Genomic DNA, 18,078 nt, shown 5'->3' on the forward strand with positions numbered 1-18,078 from the left:
GTTTTTGCGTTTCGAAGAAAATGTAACTTCAGCACCTCTCAAATCATTTGGTTTATTTGGTCATCTTTCAAATAACAGCCGCGCGGGGCCCCGCCCCTCTCGAAACCAAATGTCCCCTTTTCGTCATTTAGCAGACGCTCTTATTCAGAGCGACTTACAGTAAGCCAAGTACAATGACATTCCACGAGGCAAGTAGGGTGAAGTGCCTTTCCCAAAGACAACGTCATTTGGCACGGTCGGTAATTGAACTGGTTGATAGCTCGATTCCCTAACCGCTCAGCCACCTGACTCACATTTATACATACATTTTAGCATTGACGTGACCAGAACCTTGCCTAAAAAAATGTTTTAATTGACCAATTTAATTTAACAGAAATACAATATTGACAGATGTATTTGAGTACAACATCAATAATAATGACACATAATACAGGAGTACAAAAATAAAATGAATGTTCATCATCATGATGCAGTTTTTCATTTCCGCTGGCTGCTACTAAAGAAGGAGTTGATCTTGCTTTGCGTTTTCCCAGGTGTCGAGACCATAGGGTCTGAAAGAGGAGATTCAGAAAGAAAAAGGTCAATAAACTGTGGCTTTCTACTACTGTATGGTTGCAGTATTTATGTAAACAAATGTGTGCTTTCTGTTTGTCTCCAGTCACCTTGTAACAGTTGGTCTGAATTCTCAGTAGATACTGTTGATACAGAGTCACCTATTAATGCATCCAGCATCTCCTTGTACTGCTTCTTGTGGTGAGGTCTAATGAACAGCCCGAACGCTGGGGGACACAAATGTTTACAAAATTCAACAGTCAAGTTGCAATTTGTAAAAAATAAAAAAGAATTCACCAGTGAATGTAAATTTCATACAATGAAAAAAGGTTCCAGTATGTCAAGGCACTTACTATCCAGCAGAGTGAAGTCTTCATTTTTTTCAGTCAACAAGCTCACTACTATGGTGACCAGATCTTCATAGTTGTCTGTCTTTTTATACTTCTGAATGGCTTGAAACAATTGATTGGATTTGTCTAGTCCAATTGCTTTTTTCACATCCGAGATATATTTAGAGTATATTTGGCTTTTCTGCGTGGATTGGACTGGTGCTTGGTCTACACTATGAGACCCATCTGAAGGATAAAAGTAGGAAATACTTCAAAATAGAATCAATTTCAGAGAAAATCATAGACATTTCCAATCAACTACATTCCACTCTGCAGTCTGTATTGACACAGGTGAATGTCAATCAAGGAAGTCAAAACTTGTCAGCAGAGGAGTGTCATCCTGGAAACCAACCTGCAGCACTTGTGTTGTTACCAAGGTGACAGCCACCCTGGTTGAGTTGCTTGGAGGAGTCAAGCTGTGTCGAAATGCTACTGGATGCAGATGGTAGGACACCCGTTGCTTTTACTTCTCCTCCTTGGTAAAAACACAAGTTATTACTAGTATTTGTTTTGTCACACCCAAACCAAGAAGCTGTGAGAAAACGGGATTGATCATCCTAAGTGAATCATGGTCCTCTTGGAAGAATCATTCGTCAGGATTCACAAGAAACAGCAACCACATCCATGAAGGTAGGCCTGGTTCACTAAAGTTAACTGGCTGGAACAGATTGCTGGAGTATAATTGGCTGGGAAGTATCAGCTCCAATAACTATTAAAATAACACGGCACTGAGCTGTCTGTGTTTCTAAACAACTCTCACGGTGCTTCATTAACATGTTTATCGGGGACAAAAACATTTTATACTGAAACAATCCTACTTAATGTACCTTTAACACAACACAGAGGTTTGCCTGATTAAATTCACCCACTGAATTTAGATAATGCAATATCATTTTTCTTGAGAACATTTGCTGTCCAGCGGATAAAACAAATATAGGACTGCTGAAGCATGCAAGTTCTGCTCACACACTCCATCTGAAGGCCCTTCGACCTTCTAAAGCGACACGTCAGAGAATTGTTCATGACCAAAAAAGGTCTTGACATTTCAAGTGTGATTTCACCAAGTCACCCAAAGAGCTTCCCATGTCATGAAAACCCTCATGTTGCCGTGACTGGAATTCATTTCCAGTGGTCTGCAATGACCACTGTCATTGGAAGAGCGATACAGATGAGGTTTTAGACTGGGTTGCTAGGCAACACGCCACCACTGACACATACATAACTTATGTTTCCATGAACAGTTAAATAAACCGACCTGTTGATCATTATCCGCTCCCATGTAAGTTGTAAGGAGGAAAGGGAACACCACAATATATCTCAATCGTCTAACAGAATTCAAATGTTACTGTTGTGTAAACACTAATGAACTGCATACTCTGCATCAGCGCTTCCTTGTCCTCCTTCGAGAGCGAGTGTTCAGGTTTGTATCCACAGCCCTGTCCGGTCAGTTCCAGACACGTCTCATCAAACCTCTTCTTATGATGTGGGCGTATGAACTGGTAGAAGCCTGCAACAATTGCCAAACTCTAAGTGACGGATATATTATATATCCTTATTTAAAAATTCATTAAGTCTAAGCAATAATCTTGTTAATGGAAAATGTTTCATCGTTGATTGTGTTTTGGATTTTTTCGTGCGTGCATGTGCATGTTTACAAACATCATTGCTTCTCACATGCTTCTGTCATGTGTCATGTGAGCACAGGGGAAACAATCTACCTCGGAACAGACTGTGTGTGTTGGTATCTGCGGTGAAGAGGTTGGCTGCCTGGACCAGAAATTCATCCAGGCTGTCTGTCTTCTTGTACGTCTGCAGAGCCTGCATGATGAGCTGGAAATTTACCTGGCTTAGCGACCTCTTCATCTCATCGAGGAAACTTTTGGCTTTTCCTGATTTGCTTTCCTCTGCCGCCTCCGTCACAAGGTTAGTCATCTTGAAGGAAACAAGTTTTAAATAGAATACATTGCTTACAAAAGAAGCAAGGGTGAAAGTTTTCCATTTACGTTGAAATGAGAAAACGAAATATTATTTTACATAACGAAGGGCTTTTTCTGTGACCATGTCTCATCAATAAAGCCTTCCAAGTTACTCAGATGACCACACCAGTAGGGAAGTAAGATGATGACACATAACTTGGTACTCTAAAGATCCATAAATAGAGCGCAGGCTTCTGCCGACGTAACTTACCCGTTCATGGACCACTTTAATTTTACGTTTCCCGCCTCGGAATTCGTCATCCAAGCGCTTGTCATATTGAAGAGATAGAGTTGACATACGAAAGGCCTGGGGAGAATAACAAATATATATATATTTTTTTTTTTAAGAAAAGAAAAATACACTGCTGTGGACGTTGTTTACTTCATTAATGTGTTTACTGTGTTAATGGACTGAGATTGGGAGTATAGGATTCGGTTTTGGCCGAACCCCAAAAATCTGGATTCGATTAATTTACATAAACATTTGATCAATTTCTTAATGTATATTCATTAGTACCACAGTAAATGTCATCAAGTAAGCAAAGAACGGAGAATTGGGACTATCATGGGGAAACCTGCATGAATTTTAGAACAAGGTCAGTCCCCTATATTCTGTCAATGAATATGAGCCAGTGGAACAGTTGTGATAAACAGACAAATTCTTGGAAATCATTGTTAGCTTCGAAGGGTATATAGCCTTGACCTGCTGTTGAGATTATTAATCCTTTCTAGTGAAACATGACTGAAACATGATGGTTACATCATCAATGCAATAGATAAACCTTGCTTCTCTCTGGTCACCCAGAAAGGAACAAGCACGAACTGCGGACATTGCACATGAACTTCAGTGCTCAGGGGCCCTTTGGGGTACTAATCTAGCCTTGTGCATACAATTACATTTAGTCATTTAGTAGACGCTCTTATCCAGAGCGACTAACAGTAAGTACAGGGACATTCCCCCCCGAGGCAAGTAGGGTGAAGTGCCTTGCCCAAGGACACGTCATTTGGCACGGACAGGAATCGAACCGGCAACCTTCTGATTAATAGCCATCTGAATCCCATCATACCCTTTCTTCCCCTGCCAGTGCTTCCTCGTCCTCTGCGTGGCGCCGGTCGCTGCTCTCCAACGCGTCCAGCAGGCCGGCCGGCCTCCTCCTGCTAGCCTCCATGTCAGCCTCGTACTCGACACACAGCTTCGTCATGCAGTCTGCTCCACTGGGCTCATCTGGTACATTAAATGATATGTATACATTAAATGATATGTATACATAAAATGATATGTATACATTAAATGATATGTATACATTAAATGATATGTATACATTAAATGATATGTATACATTAAATGATATATCTTATCAATATAAACACACATAAAAACATTTCATTAAATAAAAGTGTTTAGTTGCACAGTGTTTCCCCTTACTTAGCCTCCGTCTCTTTAGGCTGGGTACGTGAGAATCTAGTGATTTGGCCTTCTGGTTTAGGGTGGTGCTCTGGGGTGCACAGGGTGTGGAGCACTGAGCCTCATCGGAGCTCACCGTCCCACAGCTCCTCCTTGTTGGCTTCTTCTCTGTAGGAGGCCTCTTGTCACGTAAAACAAAAAAGTCAATCGTAAGGTTCTGCTCAAAGTGCTTTAGAACATTCTACAGAAATACAACGGGCGTGTTAAAATAAACCGCATTGCAAAATAGCCGTTTTTTTCTTCGGAGGAAAAACTCGTAACTTTCCTGATCATGCTTGAGTCACAGGGATTGCCATTTGTCAAAGTCAGAGGATGGATCAAAGACGTATCTCGCGTGTCTGTAAACGGCACGTCTGTAAACGGCACGTCTGTAAACGGCACGTCTGTAAACGGCACGTCTGTAAACGGCACGTCTGTAAACGGCACGTCTGTAAACGGCGTGTTGGTAAACAGGGTGTGTCTGTAAACAGCGAGTGTCTGTGAATAGCGCATGTCTGTAAAGGCCCTGTCCCACCATAACGTTCTGGTCAACGTTCTATGACGTTAGAGGAAACGTTGGTAGTCGTCAATGGTTGCTGGTATGGCGCCAAAAGAGCGTTGTGTGGACGCTGGTAATTGGAGAACGCTTTGGGAAAAAAGTTTTGAACATGCACAAAAGTTCTCATGGAGATCAGCGTTCTTCCGACGATTAATTTTAAACACTGGATAACGCTGAAGAAACGATTGTGGAACGTTTGACAAATATTGCAGGCGTTTGGCTATGGTTATACAGTCGTTACCCTAGCGTTACTTGGTAGTTATTCATCTTGCTTTGCAGTAGCCCCCCACGCACCCTTACGTCGTCTAGGCGGCATGATGTTTACTCTTCAGAACAACCGAATCCACTGATTTTCCAGCGGTTTATACCCGTTTCACCATAAAACCCACACACCAGCAAAACGCTACTCTGTCGATATTTACACATGCTCAACACTAACAATGACTAAAGTGTTTGTCGCGTTAGTCACACGCCAGATGTGTCCACCTCGCCCTAGAACGCTCCAAATTGAACAATTAAAACGTTTAGAGAACGTTGACCACAACAATATGGTGTGACGGGGCCTTAAACAGCGTTTGTCTGTAAACGGCGTGTCTGTAAACGGCGTGTCTGTAAACGGCGTGTCTGTAAACAGCGTGTGTCTGTAAACAGAGCGCTCGTGTTGCCATAACAACATACCAGTTTCTGTGCTACTCTGAAGAACTGGGCGGCGTCCCGGACCACATTCCCGAAATTGCTGTACGTGCGCAGGTAGGGCCGTACCCATGACGACAGTTGGGCGCGAGCATCTGTGCTTTTAAATCTATGGGTGTTACACGGACAAAGAACATAAGCCCCTGATGCAATCATCATGATGTGCATGACTTAGAAATAACAAACTGTCAAACAAAAAAGTATAGTGTCAACTAAGATACAAAGGAAATGTTCAACAATCTAGGTAATGGTGGCGTTGAAGCATGCCAGTGATCAGAATGTAGGAATGAAGGTCCCCCAGGCTAACCTGTGGTCACATAGGAAGATGGCACCATAGTCCTCTCTGTGGCGGATCACTCTGCCGATGGCCTGGTTCACTGCTCTGTAGGCTTGCTGCTTATACCAGTCCTGCCCCGTCAAGTACTGGGGAAACACAAGGGAGGGTGCACACACACACAGACACACACACACACATCTTTTAGGCTCTAAAAAGACACAAAACATGTATTAAGTCCCATGGTCAGTGGAGGGGAGGGGGCGAGACCGGGAAGGTGGGGGGGGTGTCCAATCACCTTCACCCCAGGGACCCTCCTCCTGCTCATCTCATCCAGGAACTGCATCTTGAGGATCACCCGGGGGTCCATCCTGGGAGGGAAGGGGAGGCCTGTGATGATGACGGCTCTGCCGTACGAGTTGGCAAAGTCCAGGCCCTCGCTCGCCTGCCAAGCAAGTAGGGAGAAACACGTGTGGGTACAATTGATTGCCTTGAGAGAAAAACAAACTTGCTATTTTACCGGCATTGTTTGTTTTGTGGTGTTTATGAGCAAAGGTCATGTTGTTCCTAGGAAGAGGGTCATAAACCCCCCGAGAGACACATCAGTAAAGTCGGTCTCACCTTCCCACGACAGACGGCAAAGAAGCTTCCTCCTTTTGATTCTGCACTATCGACTTTTTCATAATAACCATCAATGATCTACAGAGAGGGAGGAGAGTTAAGTCCAGGATAATTAAGGTTATCATGATTATATATATATATATATATATATATATATATATATATATATATATATATATATATATGACACAAGATGTCAACCTTAGCCGAAAGCTACAATTCTGACCTCGGTGAAAGTTCCTTTTCCCCTGGGCTCCACAAACATGGGCTTCATAGTCTCTATACGGTCCGCATGTCCATTGGCCTACAGGGTAAAGAGGGAACCTCGTTAGCAAACGCCTGTCCTTTAAGCTTTGAGGTGTCCGTCAAGAATTCAGAAGCTGCATGGACACATGGATAAAAATCAATTCTCATTCATGAACCGTTAACTATATATCCACATGGAAAACGTGAATTTCTCACCCAATGACTGAATGTGACTTAGATGTGACCTTCAGCTGAACTCACCCTCCAGAACTCCAGGGTCTTGTCCATCACAGGGTAGGAGGGGAAGAACACGAGCAGGCCTTGAGGAACCACCCGGCTCAGGTTCACTGAGGTAGCACAGCCATGACAAAGGCACAAGGATAAAGCGTATCAGTAATTTAGGATAACATGCAACATTGAACGTTGCTCTCATAATACCAGCGAAGAATACAGATAAGATATCATACGGGCTTGAATGTACTGTCACGCTATTTTAAATATGGTCTCACCACAAAATGAACAAAGGTGATTGTAGAGATATGAATGATGTCTGTTATGTTTTGAGTTTGTTGCAGTTATGTTTTGAGTTTGTTGCTGGTGGCGTGGTGATGTCATTGCCCGAAAGTGTTTCACGTCTTCTTCCATTTGTTTTCTGTTTCAGTTGACGCAGCTTCGAGATCATAACTTTCCATGCCTACCTTGCTTGTAGTTCGTCAATTGTTTTTGGCCCCTTTTATAGCATCTTTGGTAAGATATTGTGGTTTTGAAATGTTGAGATTTCACCCAAGACAAATATCTGATGTAAAAGTTGTTTTTATGTCCCGTATTTATTTGTGTTTAATATTAGCGAAGCTCCAGCTGTGTCTGTTTGATACCGTTGTCAAGGTTACCAAGTAAACGTTATTTCTTTAGGTAAAACTGAGCTTTTCACATGTTTTCTAAATGTCTTAACTTTCTTAATTCATAATAAGAAAATTGTACAGCATGCTGTCTGTAATATCTTCATTTTGTTCAGAAACAATACTTGGTTTTACTTAGTATCGCTTTGCTCACCTAGACAAGAGCTAGTTAGTAGGCTATGCAGCAAATATGTGGCATTCTACTCCGTGCTGTATAGCCCTGCGGCTCTTACAGTTTAATATTATTTTACAGTTTTATAAGCCAATTAACATTCTTCTGTATTTATTTTATAACATGTCACTGATACATTGTTTTGTATTCTCTCCAGTATTATCTTCTTACAATTTCAAAAAAAACAACGATGTTGGAGGAACACGTCTCCGGTAGATTGTTTGTGGGAAGAATTTAACTTCCTGTCGAACTATAGGGACAGTATAGGACAGAGCAGGAGGACAGAACAATATCTACTGACTGTGTTGTGGGCCTGGCTTAGGAATCATGGTGGTTAAGATATGAATGTCTTACCGACAGTGTTTCCTAAAGACGCCATATTGTCAGGCAGAAATCTGAAAGCATTGGGAAAACAAGACCACAGATTTTCACAAGCAGTGCATTCAGTCACGGATGACCTGCCAGAAATGTCCGACCATTCTTTTATGAGAGCACAATGAAAACAATCAACATTTTCATTGTGTGTTGGAAAGCAGGGGGGGCAATCACACACAGGAACGGGAATGAATTGAATGGCATAGATTCCATTCTGTCAAAGGGTTGTTTAACAAAGTTGAGTCATGTTTTTTTGACTTTTCCAAAAACAATAAACAAACATTGAGGGATTCCCCAGACTAGACTAAGGGGCAGTGTTTCTATGACTCACACCCACAAGACATACACCACACCCTGAGTCACGCTTACCATTAGCTTATTCAAGGTCACCACTAAATGAATCATTCTCACCTTCGGTCAAAGGCTGAACTCAGCTGTACACTGTCAGGGCCACGGTCTATCACGCTGACAAATATCTGATCATGCTGAATCACATGAGGATTTTCCAGGCACACAGGGAATGGTCTGTCAAAAAACAAATGATTGAGTGAGCAATATCCTGTTTTTAGGGTCACTCGTTAAGAGGAAAATGCTATCACACTGTGACAAAAGGAAAAATTGTTTATAGTTAAAAACCAAGCAGTTTGAGTTGTGTCTGTACATTACGCTGAAGTATTAAGCTTTTAAATACATCTATTGTTCTTCATTATAAAAGATGTGCAGGGCCAGGCTGAAGACTGTCAGTAGACCGGGCTGACTGAGAACACACAGACTCACATCTGCATTTCAGACGTGAAAGAGGAGAGAGGAGAGAGGGTGCCACTGGTGAGGATGATGCTGCGGACTCCCTGGCCCTTCAGCTCTTTCATACTGAATCCAGGCGAGAAGCACCAGTAACTCAGAACATTTCCTGTGAGGCACACACACACACACACACACATCCTTTTAAATTTAATTTTGCTTGTGTCTCCAAACCTGTCTCAACCTGCTAAGAAATCATTTTCAGTGTACCTTGTTTTTTTGAAGATGAAGACCATATGTCATTGTTTTGTTTTTTCTTGTGATGACTGGTGTCTCTATGGATGTGGACCTGAGGGCACAAACACATACAGGTATTCATACTGGCAGAAAACGGTTTTCAACATCAAGTAAAACCAGTTACCTTGAACAGAGCCGTGTTGGACTGCATCTGCAGTCCTCCACCGCCCTCTTGTGGATCGCTTGTGAACACCAGCTGGAGAGAAAAAAAGTATTGGAACAAGATTGGAAATTAGGAGACTGGTTTAGAAAAATAAATAGACACACACATACAGCCCATATATCAATCTATATCATTGGTTCAGTACATGTGTCATTACATGAAAATTAGGGGAATCTGTGTCAGGAAACACAGCCATTCATTTATAAAAGGTATTTGTCATTGCACAAAAAAAAAAAACACTCGCAAAATATGTCACAAAATCACATCGCCTACCTGAATTATCTCTGACAACTTCTGCAATCCAGTCGTGTTCATAAATATTCCAGGTCCTGGCAGAAACAATACAACAATAACAATCTGCGGCTAATTCTTTCCGTTGTTAAATGTTAACACTTTAGTTACCCAAGGAAAACAATGGATGCCTGTGGATCAGCTTTCATCTGAGATACTCCCAATTATTTGCCCACCCTCACAAGGACATAGCACAACCATAACAACACATACATATAGGAGGGTGTGCGTCCAGAGAGACTCACGTCCTGACAGATATCCTGTGATCTGGTCCAGAGCTTCAAACACAGCAGTCTTGGAGTCCAAAGTGAGGTGTGCCTTCTGAAATATCTCGTAAATAAAACTAGCAGCAGACGAGAATCAGGTCAAAAGTACATCGGATTACAACCTGGCATTCCTCAACATGAGCAAGCCTGAACAAAAGGTCCTGTCTTAAATTGGGTGACAATAAACTAAAGTAGTGACGAACTACAGTTCCTCCACTGATCGTCACACACCTGCCAGGTTTGGTAATACCCTTCTCTGGAACTTCAAAAGCATCTATGGCAACCTCTAGATCGAGCAGGATCTCTGCATGGAAATGGGAAATATAGGGTTGTAAAGTATCAGACAGTAACTTAACAAATTATAATTTCACAACCAGAAACTTAGTTAGTCAAATGACTTGAAACTACTCACGTTTTATTTTGGCAATCGTCGTAATGTTCAACTTCAACCCTAGAATAAAAACATTGTTAGTCATACTTAGATGTTGATATTTGTAGGTAAAAACTACGTTGGACACAATTAACAAAACAAATGAAAACTAAGAGGAGAATGTGGTTCCTACTATGTGTACGCTACTAGAACCATCCCAATTCAAACCTGAGTTTAAGGACTCCACATTGAAGTCTTCGCTGGCTTGTCCTTGGTCAGCCTCCTTAGCCTGCTCCACCAGAAGCTTGTCCACGGCGTCGATGGCAGACGCCAGGTCGTAGGGCGTCAGGTCAAACGACATGGACTCCTCACACATCTTCTCCTGTGACAGAAGACAGACAGAGGAGGCAGCCATTACTACTATTAAGACTCAATATTAGCAACATGCCTACTTTGGACTGTTTTACATTTATGCATTTAGCAGACGCTTTTATCCAAAGCGACGTCCAAGAGAGAGCTTTACAAAAGAGCATAGGTCACTGATCATAACAATGAGGTAGCAACAAGATAGTCCCAAACACTGTAAGCAGCCAAAACATGAAGCATGCATTGTGAAAAACTAAACAAGTGCCAAAGGGAAGACCCATAAGAGCATGCAGTTAAACAAGTTACAAATTGTTTAGTGTCTGTGTGTGTACCTGTGAGGGGGTGAGCACTGTCACAGACACAATGGTAAACCATGATAGCTTTAGAACAAGCAGTCAAATCTCAACTATCCTTCAACCCAATTGGCTTTCAACAAGCCGCAACAGGCAGAACCAGGCCACGTGAATCAAAGCCTATCCTCTCGGCATTAGACTCCTAACAGCTATATTGCTTACGGGAAGACAAACTTGGAAAGGAAACCTCCCTTCTGTAACGAATACAAAATCATCCTCAAACAGAACGAGAGATTCCAGCTCTTGTACTGCAGTGGTCCAAGCAGCACATCCATGCATGTATGAAGTCATGGGTCCTTCAGGATGATATACGACTCTGCAGTGGCCTGTCAGAGCTGTGTGGGACTGGAGAGAGCTGTGTGGGACTGGAGAGAGCTGTGTGGGACTGGAGAGAGCTGTGTGGGACTGGAGAGAGCTGTGTGGGACTGGAGAGAGCTGTGTGGGACTGGAGAGAGCTGTGTGGGACTGGAGAGAGCTGTGTGGGACTGGAGAGAGCTGTGTGGGACTGGAGAGAGCTGTGTGGGACTGGAGAGAGCTGTGTGGGACTAGAGAGAGCTGTGTGGGACTGGAGAGAGCTGTGTGGGACTGGAGAGAGCTGTGTGGGACTGGAGAGAGCTGTGTGGGACTGGAGAGAGCTGTGTGGGACTGGAGAGAGCTGTGTGGGACTGGAGAGAGCTGTGTGGGACTGGAGAGAGCTGTGTGGGACTGGAGAGAGCTGTGTGGGACTGGAGAGAGCTGTGTGGGACTGGAGAGAGCTGTGTGGGACTGGAGAGAGCCGGCAGTCTTTCAGGAAGTTGGCCACTGTCCGGGTTCTTCACAAAGTTTGGTTGTTTTATCGTGTCGTTCTGCGTAATGGGATTGGTGCTGGAATTGGATTCTTTGTCATTTGAACTTATTTTTCTTTCGACATGAATGTGTGATTTTTATGGTTGATTAAATATTCCCCTGGAAGAATGTTGATAAATCCATAAACCACAGAAACATAATGCAGGGAAGTTCATGTTGCGACACTGACTAGCAAGATTCACCAATTGAGAATGCTTGTCCACAAGGGGGCAGTGTTCAGGTCTCTGCCTCCGTGTGTGAGATTCTTGCAGAGTCAGGATCCTCACATTAGTGCCAGGAGAATGGCAAAGGGTGACTGTAACGAGCACTGGCAGCACCATCGCGTGACTTGCACTTCATCCAATGTTCCCTACCCCCACCATCAGAATCACCTGACACACACACACACACACACACACACACACACAGTTTGAGGGCTGTGATGGTAGAACTGTAGTGCAGTGAGACCAGGCAGAGGCCAGGTTGCATAACCCCCCTGAGAAACAGAGCAGAATGTTCTCACCGAGGCTAGACCAGGGTTGGGACATTGGGTAAACTTGGAGTGGAACGTACCAAACTTGGGAGTGAGGGGGGGGCAGGTCACATCAAACCACCCAGTACTCTGACTGCCACACGCCAGATTATAATTATGTTCACTGTTTACCACCATTCAGAATACAGGAGCATTTTCTTTCAAGTTGCCTGATGAAGAAACTCCCTTTCAAAATGCTGCTGAATAATAAATATATTCATCTAATTTATAATAGTTTGAGGATGCGGGCGAGCAAATATCAATTATCAATGACATCCACAGCTTATAAATACATCAAGAAGGCCAGAAGTCTCTTACCACATTGTGCGCCTCGTCAAAAATGATCACTGCCCCGTTCAACTCGATGTTGTGTGCTCTGCGACTCTGCGGAGGAAACAGGAAGAGAGGGTGAGTGAGATACACACACACACACACACACACGTGAGGGGAGAAGATGGTTCAGGATTATGCATCTCCATTTGGGGCAAGGGCTCAAAACGAGAGAGAACAGTACATCATCATCATCAAATACATCACTTTTTATTGATTATAATATGGACATTTAGTCATTTAGCAGACGCTCTTATCCAGAGCGACTTACAGTAAGTACAGGGACATTCCCCCCGAAGCAAGTAGGGTGAAGTGCCTTGCTCAAGGACACAACGTCATTTGACACGGCAGGGAATCAAACTGGCAACCTTCAGATTTCTAGCCCGACTCCCCTCACCGCTGAGCCACCTGACTCATTGAAGTTTCTGCACTGCCATCAGAAATGCTGACATAGGGGCACCTGAGTAAGAGCAAAAGGCCTTACTGCAGGGAACCGGGTTTGATTCCGGTCAGACCATTTCCGGAAGGTTCTCCCCTGTATTTCCTTTCCCTCTAATACTGTCACTCTCTCCTTTAAGCAGAAATGTTGTCAACAACAAAACATTCTGATACAACGCACAATCGTTACTCTAGTAATCACATACCCACAGAAGATGCAGAAGATACTTACAAACACTTTTCACGTGCACGTAAACCAAAACAAGTCTTCAAGGACATAAGGCCACTTCCAGGCCCAGCATGTAATGGCCGTTTGTTTTCCTTTCTTACGGCGCACTAAAGGTGACGAGGGTCTTACTTGTTTGTCCCTTCTAAGAAACATAGGGTGTCAGAGGGCTGAGCGGTTAGGGAATCGGGCTAACAATCAGAAGGTTGCTGGTTTGATTCCTGGCCGTGCCAAATTAAATTGTGTCCCTCCCTGTGCAAGGCACTTCACCCTACTTGCCTCGGGGGAATGTCCCTGTACTTACTGTAAGTCACTCTGGATAAGAGCCTCTGCTAAATGTAAACAGTGTGTCTCACCTTTGGGTCCAGGAGGTAGTTATAAGGCATGAATATGATGTCTGCCTGCTGTTTCAAAGACCGAGAGAGGTAGTAAGGACAAACCCTAGTGAAAGAGAGCAAACATCAGTAAAAGAAAGCTGATGAACCATTTAGTCAAACTGTCACGGGGCGTTTGTACGTAAAATAATGAATACTACCTTGGGTATATATTTTTTAGGAAGGGATTTTAAGGGAGAAAAAAAAGTGCTTTGTTTCAAATAGTAAACGTGATTTTCCAACGTAATGTAACATTGCGTAGGTCAAGGACAGTTTAGTCGCGACAAATTCATGGTGAATAAAATATGGAGGCAATTTAAGGTAACGTGAATTACAGAATCCAATTTGCAGCCTTATAAAAAAAAATTAAAAAAGGGTGCCTTCGGTGCCTCAATCCCTATACTCTGCACTGCGAAGCAAATTAATTCATAAACATGCATCATCCAGCATCCCTGGTTGTTCTGGGCTGCTAGTGTGGGTGTCACTTCAGAGGGAATCCAGAACGATGATATATCTGATGGCTCCAGCTATAACTCAAAGCCTTATCAGGCAAACATCAGCTACCACTGCCTGCACTCGCAGGTTCAACACCCCAGAGACATCAATATTCTAATGCGCCCTCCACCAGCTCAGCTAAATGTACCTGTTAGTAGCAGTTGCTGGAAATGTTTAGAGGTTTTTTTGTGGAGGAAAAAATACAATAGTGTCAGACCTTTGTTTACTGCCGGCTTTCACCAAGTCCTCCACATCCAGAATGGAATTCACAAACTCTTTGTCCGTGCTTTTCTCTGGAGGGACAACAAAGAAAATCCAATCAACTCAGTCTCTATTAGAACGTACATGCATACCAACTGTAAGATTACATAAATGTCCATATATTAGATTTACTGGAACAGTTTGGTGTCTGTGTTGCTGTGCAGCAGGTTTAGACTAGAGTATTGAGGACTACACAATGGACAGTAGACACACTGTGTGTCTGAAACGTAGTCAATCCCTGGGAATGGGTCACACATGAATACCTTCCACGTTATTGTAGAAGACGCACGACCGGGTGGAGATCTTGGACCTGCACATGTGAACCTGCAGAAACATGGCCGTTTCAATCAGGACTACGCTGTAGAACCACGACTACATCCAACATTTCATTCATTATACAGATGCTTTTATCTAAAGTGACATGCATGTAGTGCGGAAAGCACAGCCGAAGATGAAGGATCAGATGATGCATAGAGATCTTGCTTCTTAGCATAGCCAGATAAAACTGAGGAAAACATCAAGTAGGATCCCACAGAATAGATGTTTTGGTAACATCCATTATAAAACCATCCAACCATCAGGAGTTGACAAAGCTTGCTGTGGGTCCACCCATAGAGCTGACATCCGGTCATCTAACTCCGCCTCCGCAGCGCTTGTGGACAGGGTGATTAAACACACTCCTACCGCTGCTCTCGAACGTACCTTTATGTGGTTGCTCTCCTGTCGCATCACCTCTGGGTTGATGCAGAGCTGTTCCCTGGATCCTAACACACACACCTTGGGCCTGGGAGGGAGAGGCCACATGACAACAACACATAGATGACTTGCTATTTTATCTGTCTGTCTGTGTGTGTGTGTGTGTGTCTGTGTGTGTGTGTGTGTGTGTGTGTGTGTGTGTGTGTGTGTGTGTGTGTGTGTGTGTGTGTGTGTGGAGGGGGCAGATGCACATATGGATACAGAGAAAAGTTATTTGACAAAAATAGCAGTGAACTCATATGAATATTATCATAAGGCAGATGGGGGAGGCAGACAGTAAGGCTCACCTGTACGAGGTGTTCTTTAACTCGTTGATGACTTGAGTCAGCTGAGAGTGTGTCCTGGATGCATAGATGATCTTCGGAATGTCCGTATAGTAAGCTGCAGAGTTCCAAAAACAACGATCAAAAGACATCTTGCGTTTTCTTTGAGATCAATAAAGTCAACTGAGTTCAATTGAACACCTGACATTTTACGTTTTAAGTTTTTTATGAAGACATTTCAAAATAATCTAATGTCAAGTTATGGTTAAATCAGCCAAATAATTAAAATGCCAACTGAAGCAACAACAAAACGAACAGATCAACAGCAGTGAAATGACATAATTAAAACGTGATTTTCCAGAAAGGAACAGATGCCAAGTGTGTGAGATGCCCATACTCGGTGTGTCGCCATCTGTTGCTGCAGTACCCCATGAAGACAAGGGTCTGTCGGGAAACAACTCTGCTCCTTTCAGCTTCTCTGCTATTTTGCGCGCAGAGATGGAGTCTTTGAAATAGTCTCTCCAGGCCAGTGTGGAACACAGAAGACACAGTGTTTTACCAGTACCCGTTGGACTCTCCAAAACGCCATTCTCTTTCTGAAATACGGATAGATTATGTGGATTAATAATCAAATGTAGCCCGACAGATTCAACTACAAGTGCTTTTCACAAGATCACATGTTGAATTAAAGCAGGTGGCCATGATTGGGCACTGTGTCAAATGATGTGAAATGCACAATTTGACGTGTAGCCAAATTAATGAGTGGACTCAGTCTCAGCCCACATCATTCATGTCCATGTGGACGGGATTGCCCAACTAGCCCGTAAACTAGAACACTTGACAGCACTTAGCTTCAGGAGCTATGCTAGTAGCTAGCAAACTTGTATCAAAACGAATTGGGATTATTGACACGTATAGCTAATGTACCGGCAAGGTAGCTAACTTTTCACCTAGTTATTAGCTAGTTAGCTAGACTAATTAGCTAGCCTTCGAAAGCTTTCTTGAAAAGAACACTTACATTTTGTAGACATTCAATCACTTTGCTCATGTACTCCTTTTGGCATTCATATGGATCAAAAGGGAAATCCACAGTTACCCCTTTCAATGTCAGCGGAGGCATCGTGCAACGCCAGGCGACTGCCTTTCAGTGTTTTTCTGATTACAGTACAGCGGCTAGTAGGCTTGCTAGCTACTACTGGATGGTTGGTTAGCTAGCTAGCTAGCAACAACACATATACAAAGACTGACATCAACTCGGCAGCAACGTCTAGCTAGCTCGTTGGTGTGTACTAATATTGCAACAAACTACTAGACATACGAGAATTAACCTACACAATTCCTAAAGTATGTAGATAGTTACGCATGTTTCCCTAAGTTGCAATGCAACTTGGAACAATGTTGACACAAGCCGCAACTTTCATGCTTGGCGCGAGCTCCTTCGTGCCTGTCATGCGCAGTTGATCATACCGATTGAAAACAGATTTTCTGTGTTCATTTTTTCACAAAAAAGCTGTGTCTCTATAAAGTAGCCTAGGGAGAGGACCATCAAAACTTCAGCATTTTAGAAAATGCCTTCAATGTTTATTATGTAAGGTTTTTACATAACTTTTCTACAACCTGTAAATGTGTTTACGGAAGTTATTCACTTGAAGTAGGCTAGAATTTCTTCGGAAGGCCATAACATCAGGCAGGGACACAAACACAGAGAGAAAGAAAGAGAGAGAGAGAGAATAGTGTGAGAGAGAGAGAGAGAGAGAGAGAGAGAGAGAGAGAGAGAGAGAGAGAGAGAGAGAGAGAGAGAGAGAATAGTGTGAGAGAGAGAGAGAGAGAGAGAGAGGGAGAGAGGTAAGCTACATTTACTGTAGAACTACTGGAAGAGAGTACAGTATTTCCAGGTTATAAATTAGACTAGAACGCTGAAATGATCAAAAGACCTACTGGCATAATTTATTCGACAAAGACCTAAATCCCAAGAAACCTGCTGAAACTAGGTCAGACATGAAAACTAGCACCTTCTTAATGACAACTATTTTTTCTCGTGCCAATACGATATTCGGTTTATCTGAACATGATGTGCAAATACTGTACTTTTTGTAGGAGCCAATGCATATCACTGAGGTGGTTAAAAAACTCAGATTCCAACCAGCTTGACACACTAATCTACAGAAAGGGTAGCCTAGCCCACAATAAAGAGGCTCCGTATCCATGCAACCAAACGTATTAAAATGTGTGAGGATTCCATCAATCAATGTTGATATGAGAGGGAAACTAAGACCCCCAACTCCTTTGTTTCCCCTCATCCCAACATTCCAAGAACAAGATTAATGTCTTCTATTACACGTGACCTACTTTAATCTTCTAGAATTTTCCATTCCAACCTGCCTTTGATATTCCATAACACATACTGTTATTTAAAAACAATATTTTATTGTGTTTATTTATCTGACCATCTACTGTATTGTTATCATCCCAGAGTTGGCTGGCAACATAGTCCAGTGGTATAGGTGAATAAGATAAGATAGAGTATGTTA

General features: G+C 42.9%; 1 protein-coding gene and 1 long non-coding RNA gene across 3 annotated transcripts; one reads left to right on the top strand and one right to left on the bottom strand.

The window, feature by feature from the left end:
• Window positions 1-36: 36 nt before the first annotated feature.
• Window positions 37-16,974, bottom strand: rtel1 (regulator of telomere elongation helicase 1). 2 transcript variants are annotated; one of them, XM_084680843.1, is made up of 33 exons: window positions 16,566-16,974; window positions 15,945-16,143; window positions 15,572-15,665; window positions 15,231-15,312; window positions 14,792-14,852; window positions 14,485-14,560; window positions 13,755-13,839; window positions 12,723-12,788; window positions 10,557-10,710; window positions 10,371-10,409; window positions 10,190-10,262; window positions 9,938-10,035; window positions 9,675-9,730; window positions 9,363-9,434; window positions 9,212-9,290; window positions 8,978-9,110; window positions 8,612-8,725; window positions 8,180-8,220; window positions 7,016-7,101; window positions 6,735-6,812; window positions 6,509-6,586; window positions 6,186-6,332; window positions 5,921-6,036; window positions 5,599-5,722; window positions 4,344-4,503; window positions 3,985-4,142; window positions 3,129-3,224; window positions 2,660-2,873; window positions 2,317-2,448; window positions 1,294-1,416; window positions 906-1,127; window positions 663-779; window positions 37-551 (listed from the first exon to the last, which is right to left on the bottom strand). In XM_084680843.1, the coding sequence occupies exons 1-33, from the start codon at window positions 16,665-16,667 to the stop codon at window positions 478-480; spliced, it is 3,549 nt and encodes a 1,182-aa protein (XP_084536969.1). In that variant the 5' UTR covers window positions 16,668-16,974; the 3' UTR covers window positions 37-477. The 2 variants fall into 2 exon arrangements, with proteins under 2 accessions (XP_084536969.1, XP_084536970.1); XM_084680844.1 differs by lacking the exons at window positions 12,723-12,788; window positions 13,755-13,839; window positions 14,485-14,560; ... (3 more) ...; window positions 15,945-16,143; window positions 16,566-16,974 and adding an exon at window positions 12,076-12,228.
• On the top strand, window positions 7,335-8,504 carry LOC146252544 (uncharacterized). The gene is made up of 2 exons (XR_014732123.1): window positions 7,335-7,501; window positions 7,983-8,504. It is a non-coding gene; the product is annotated as an uncharacterized LOC146252544 (long non-coding RNA).
• Window positions 16,975-18,078: the final 1,104 nt, after the last annotated feature.

Source organism: Hypomesus nipponensis, chromosome 18 (genome assembly GCF_054491055.1).
Source record: "Hypomesus nipponensis isolate SF chromosome 18, ASM5449105v1, whole genome shotgun sequence".
Classification (NCBI taxonomy): domain Eukaryota; kingdom Metazoa; phylum Chordata; class Actinopteri; order Osmeriformes; family Osmeridae; genus Hypomesus; species Hypomesus nipponensis.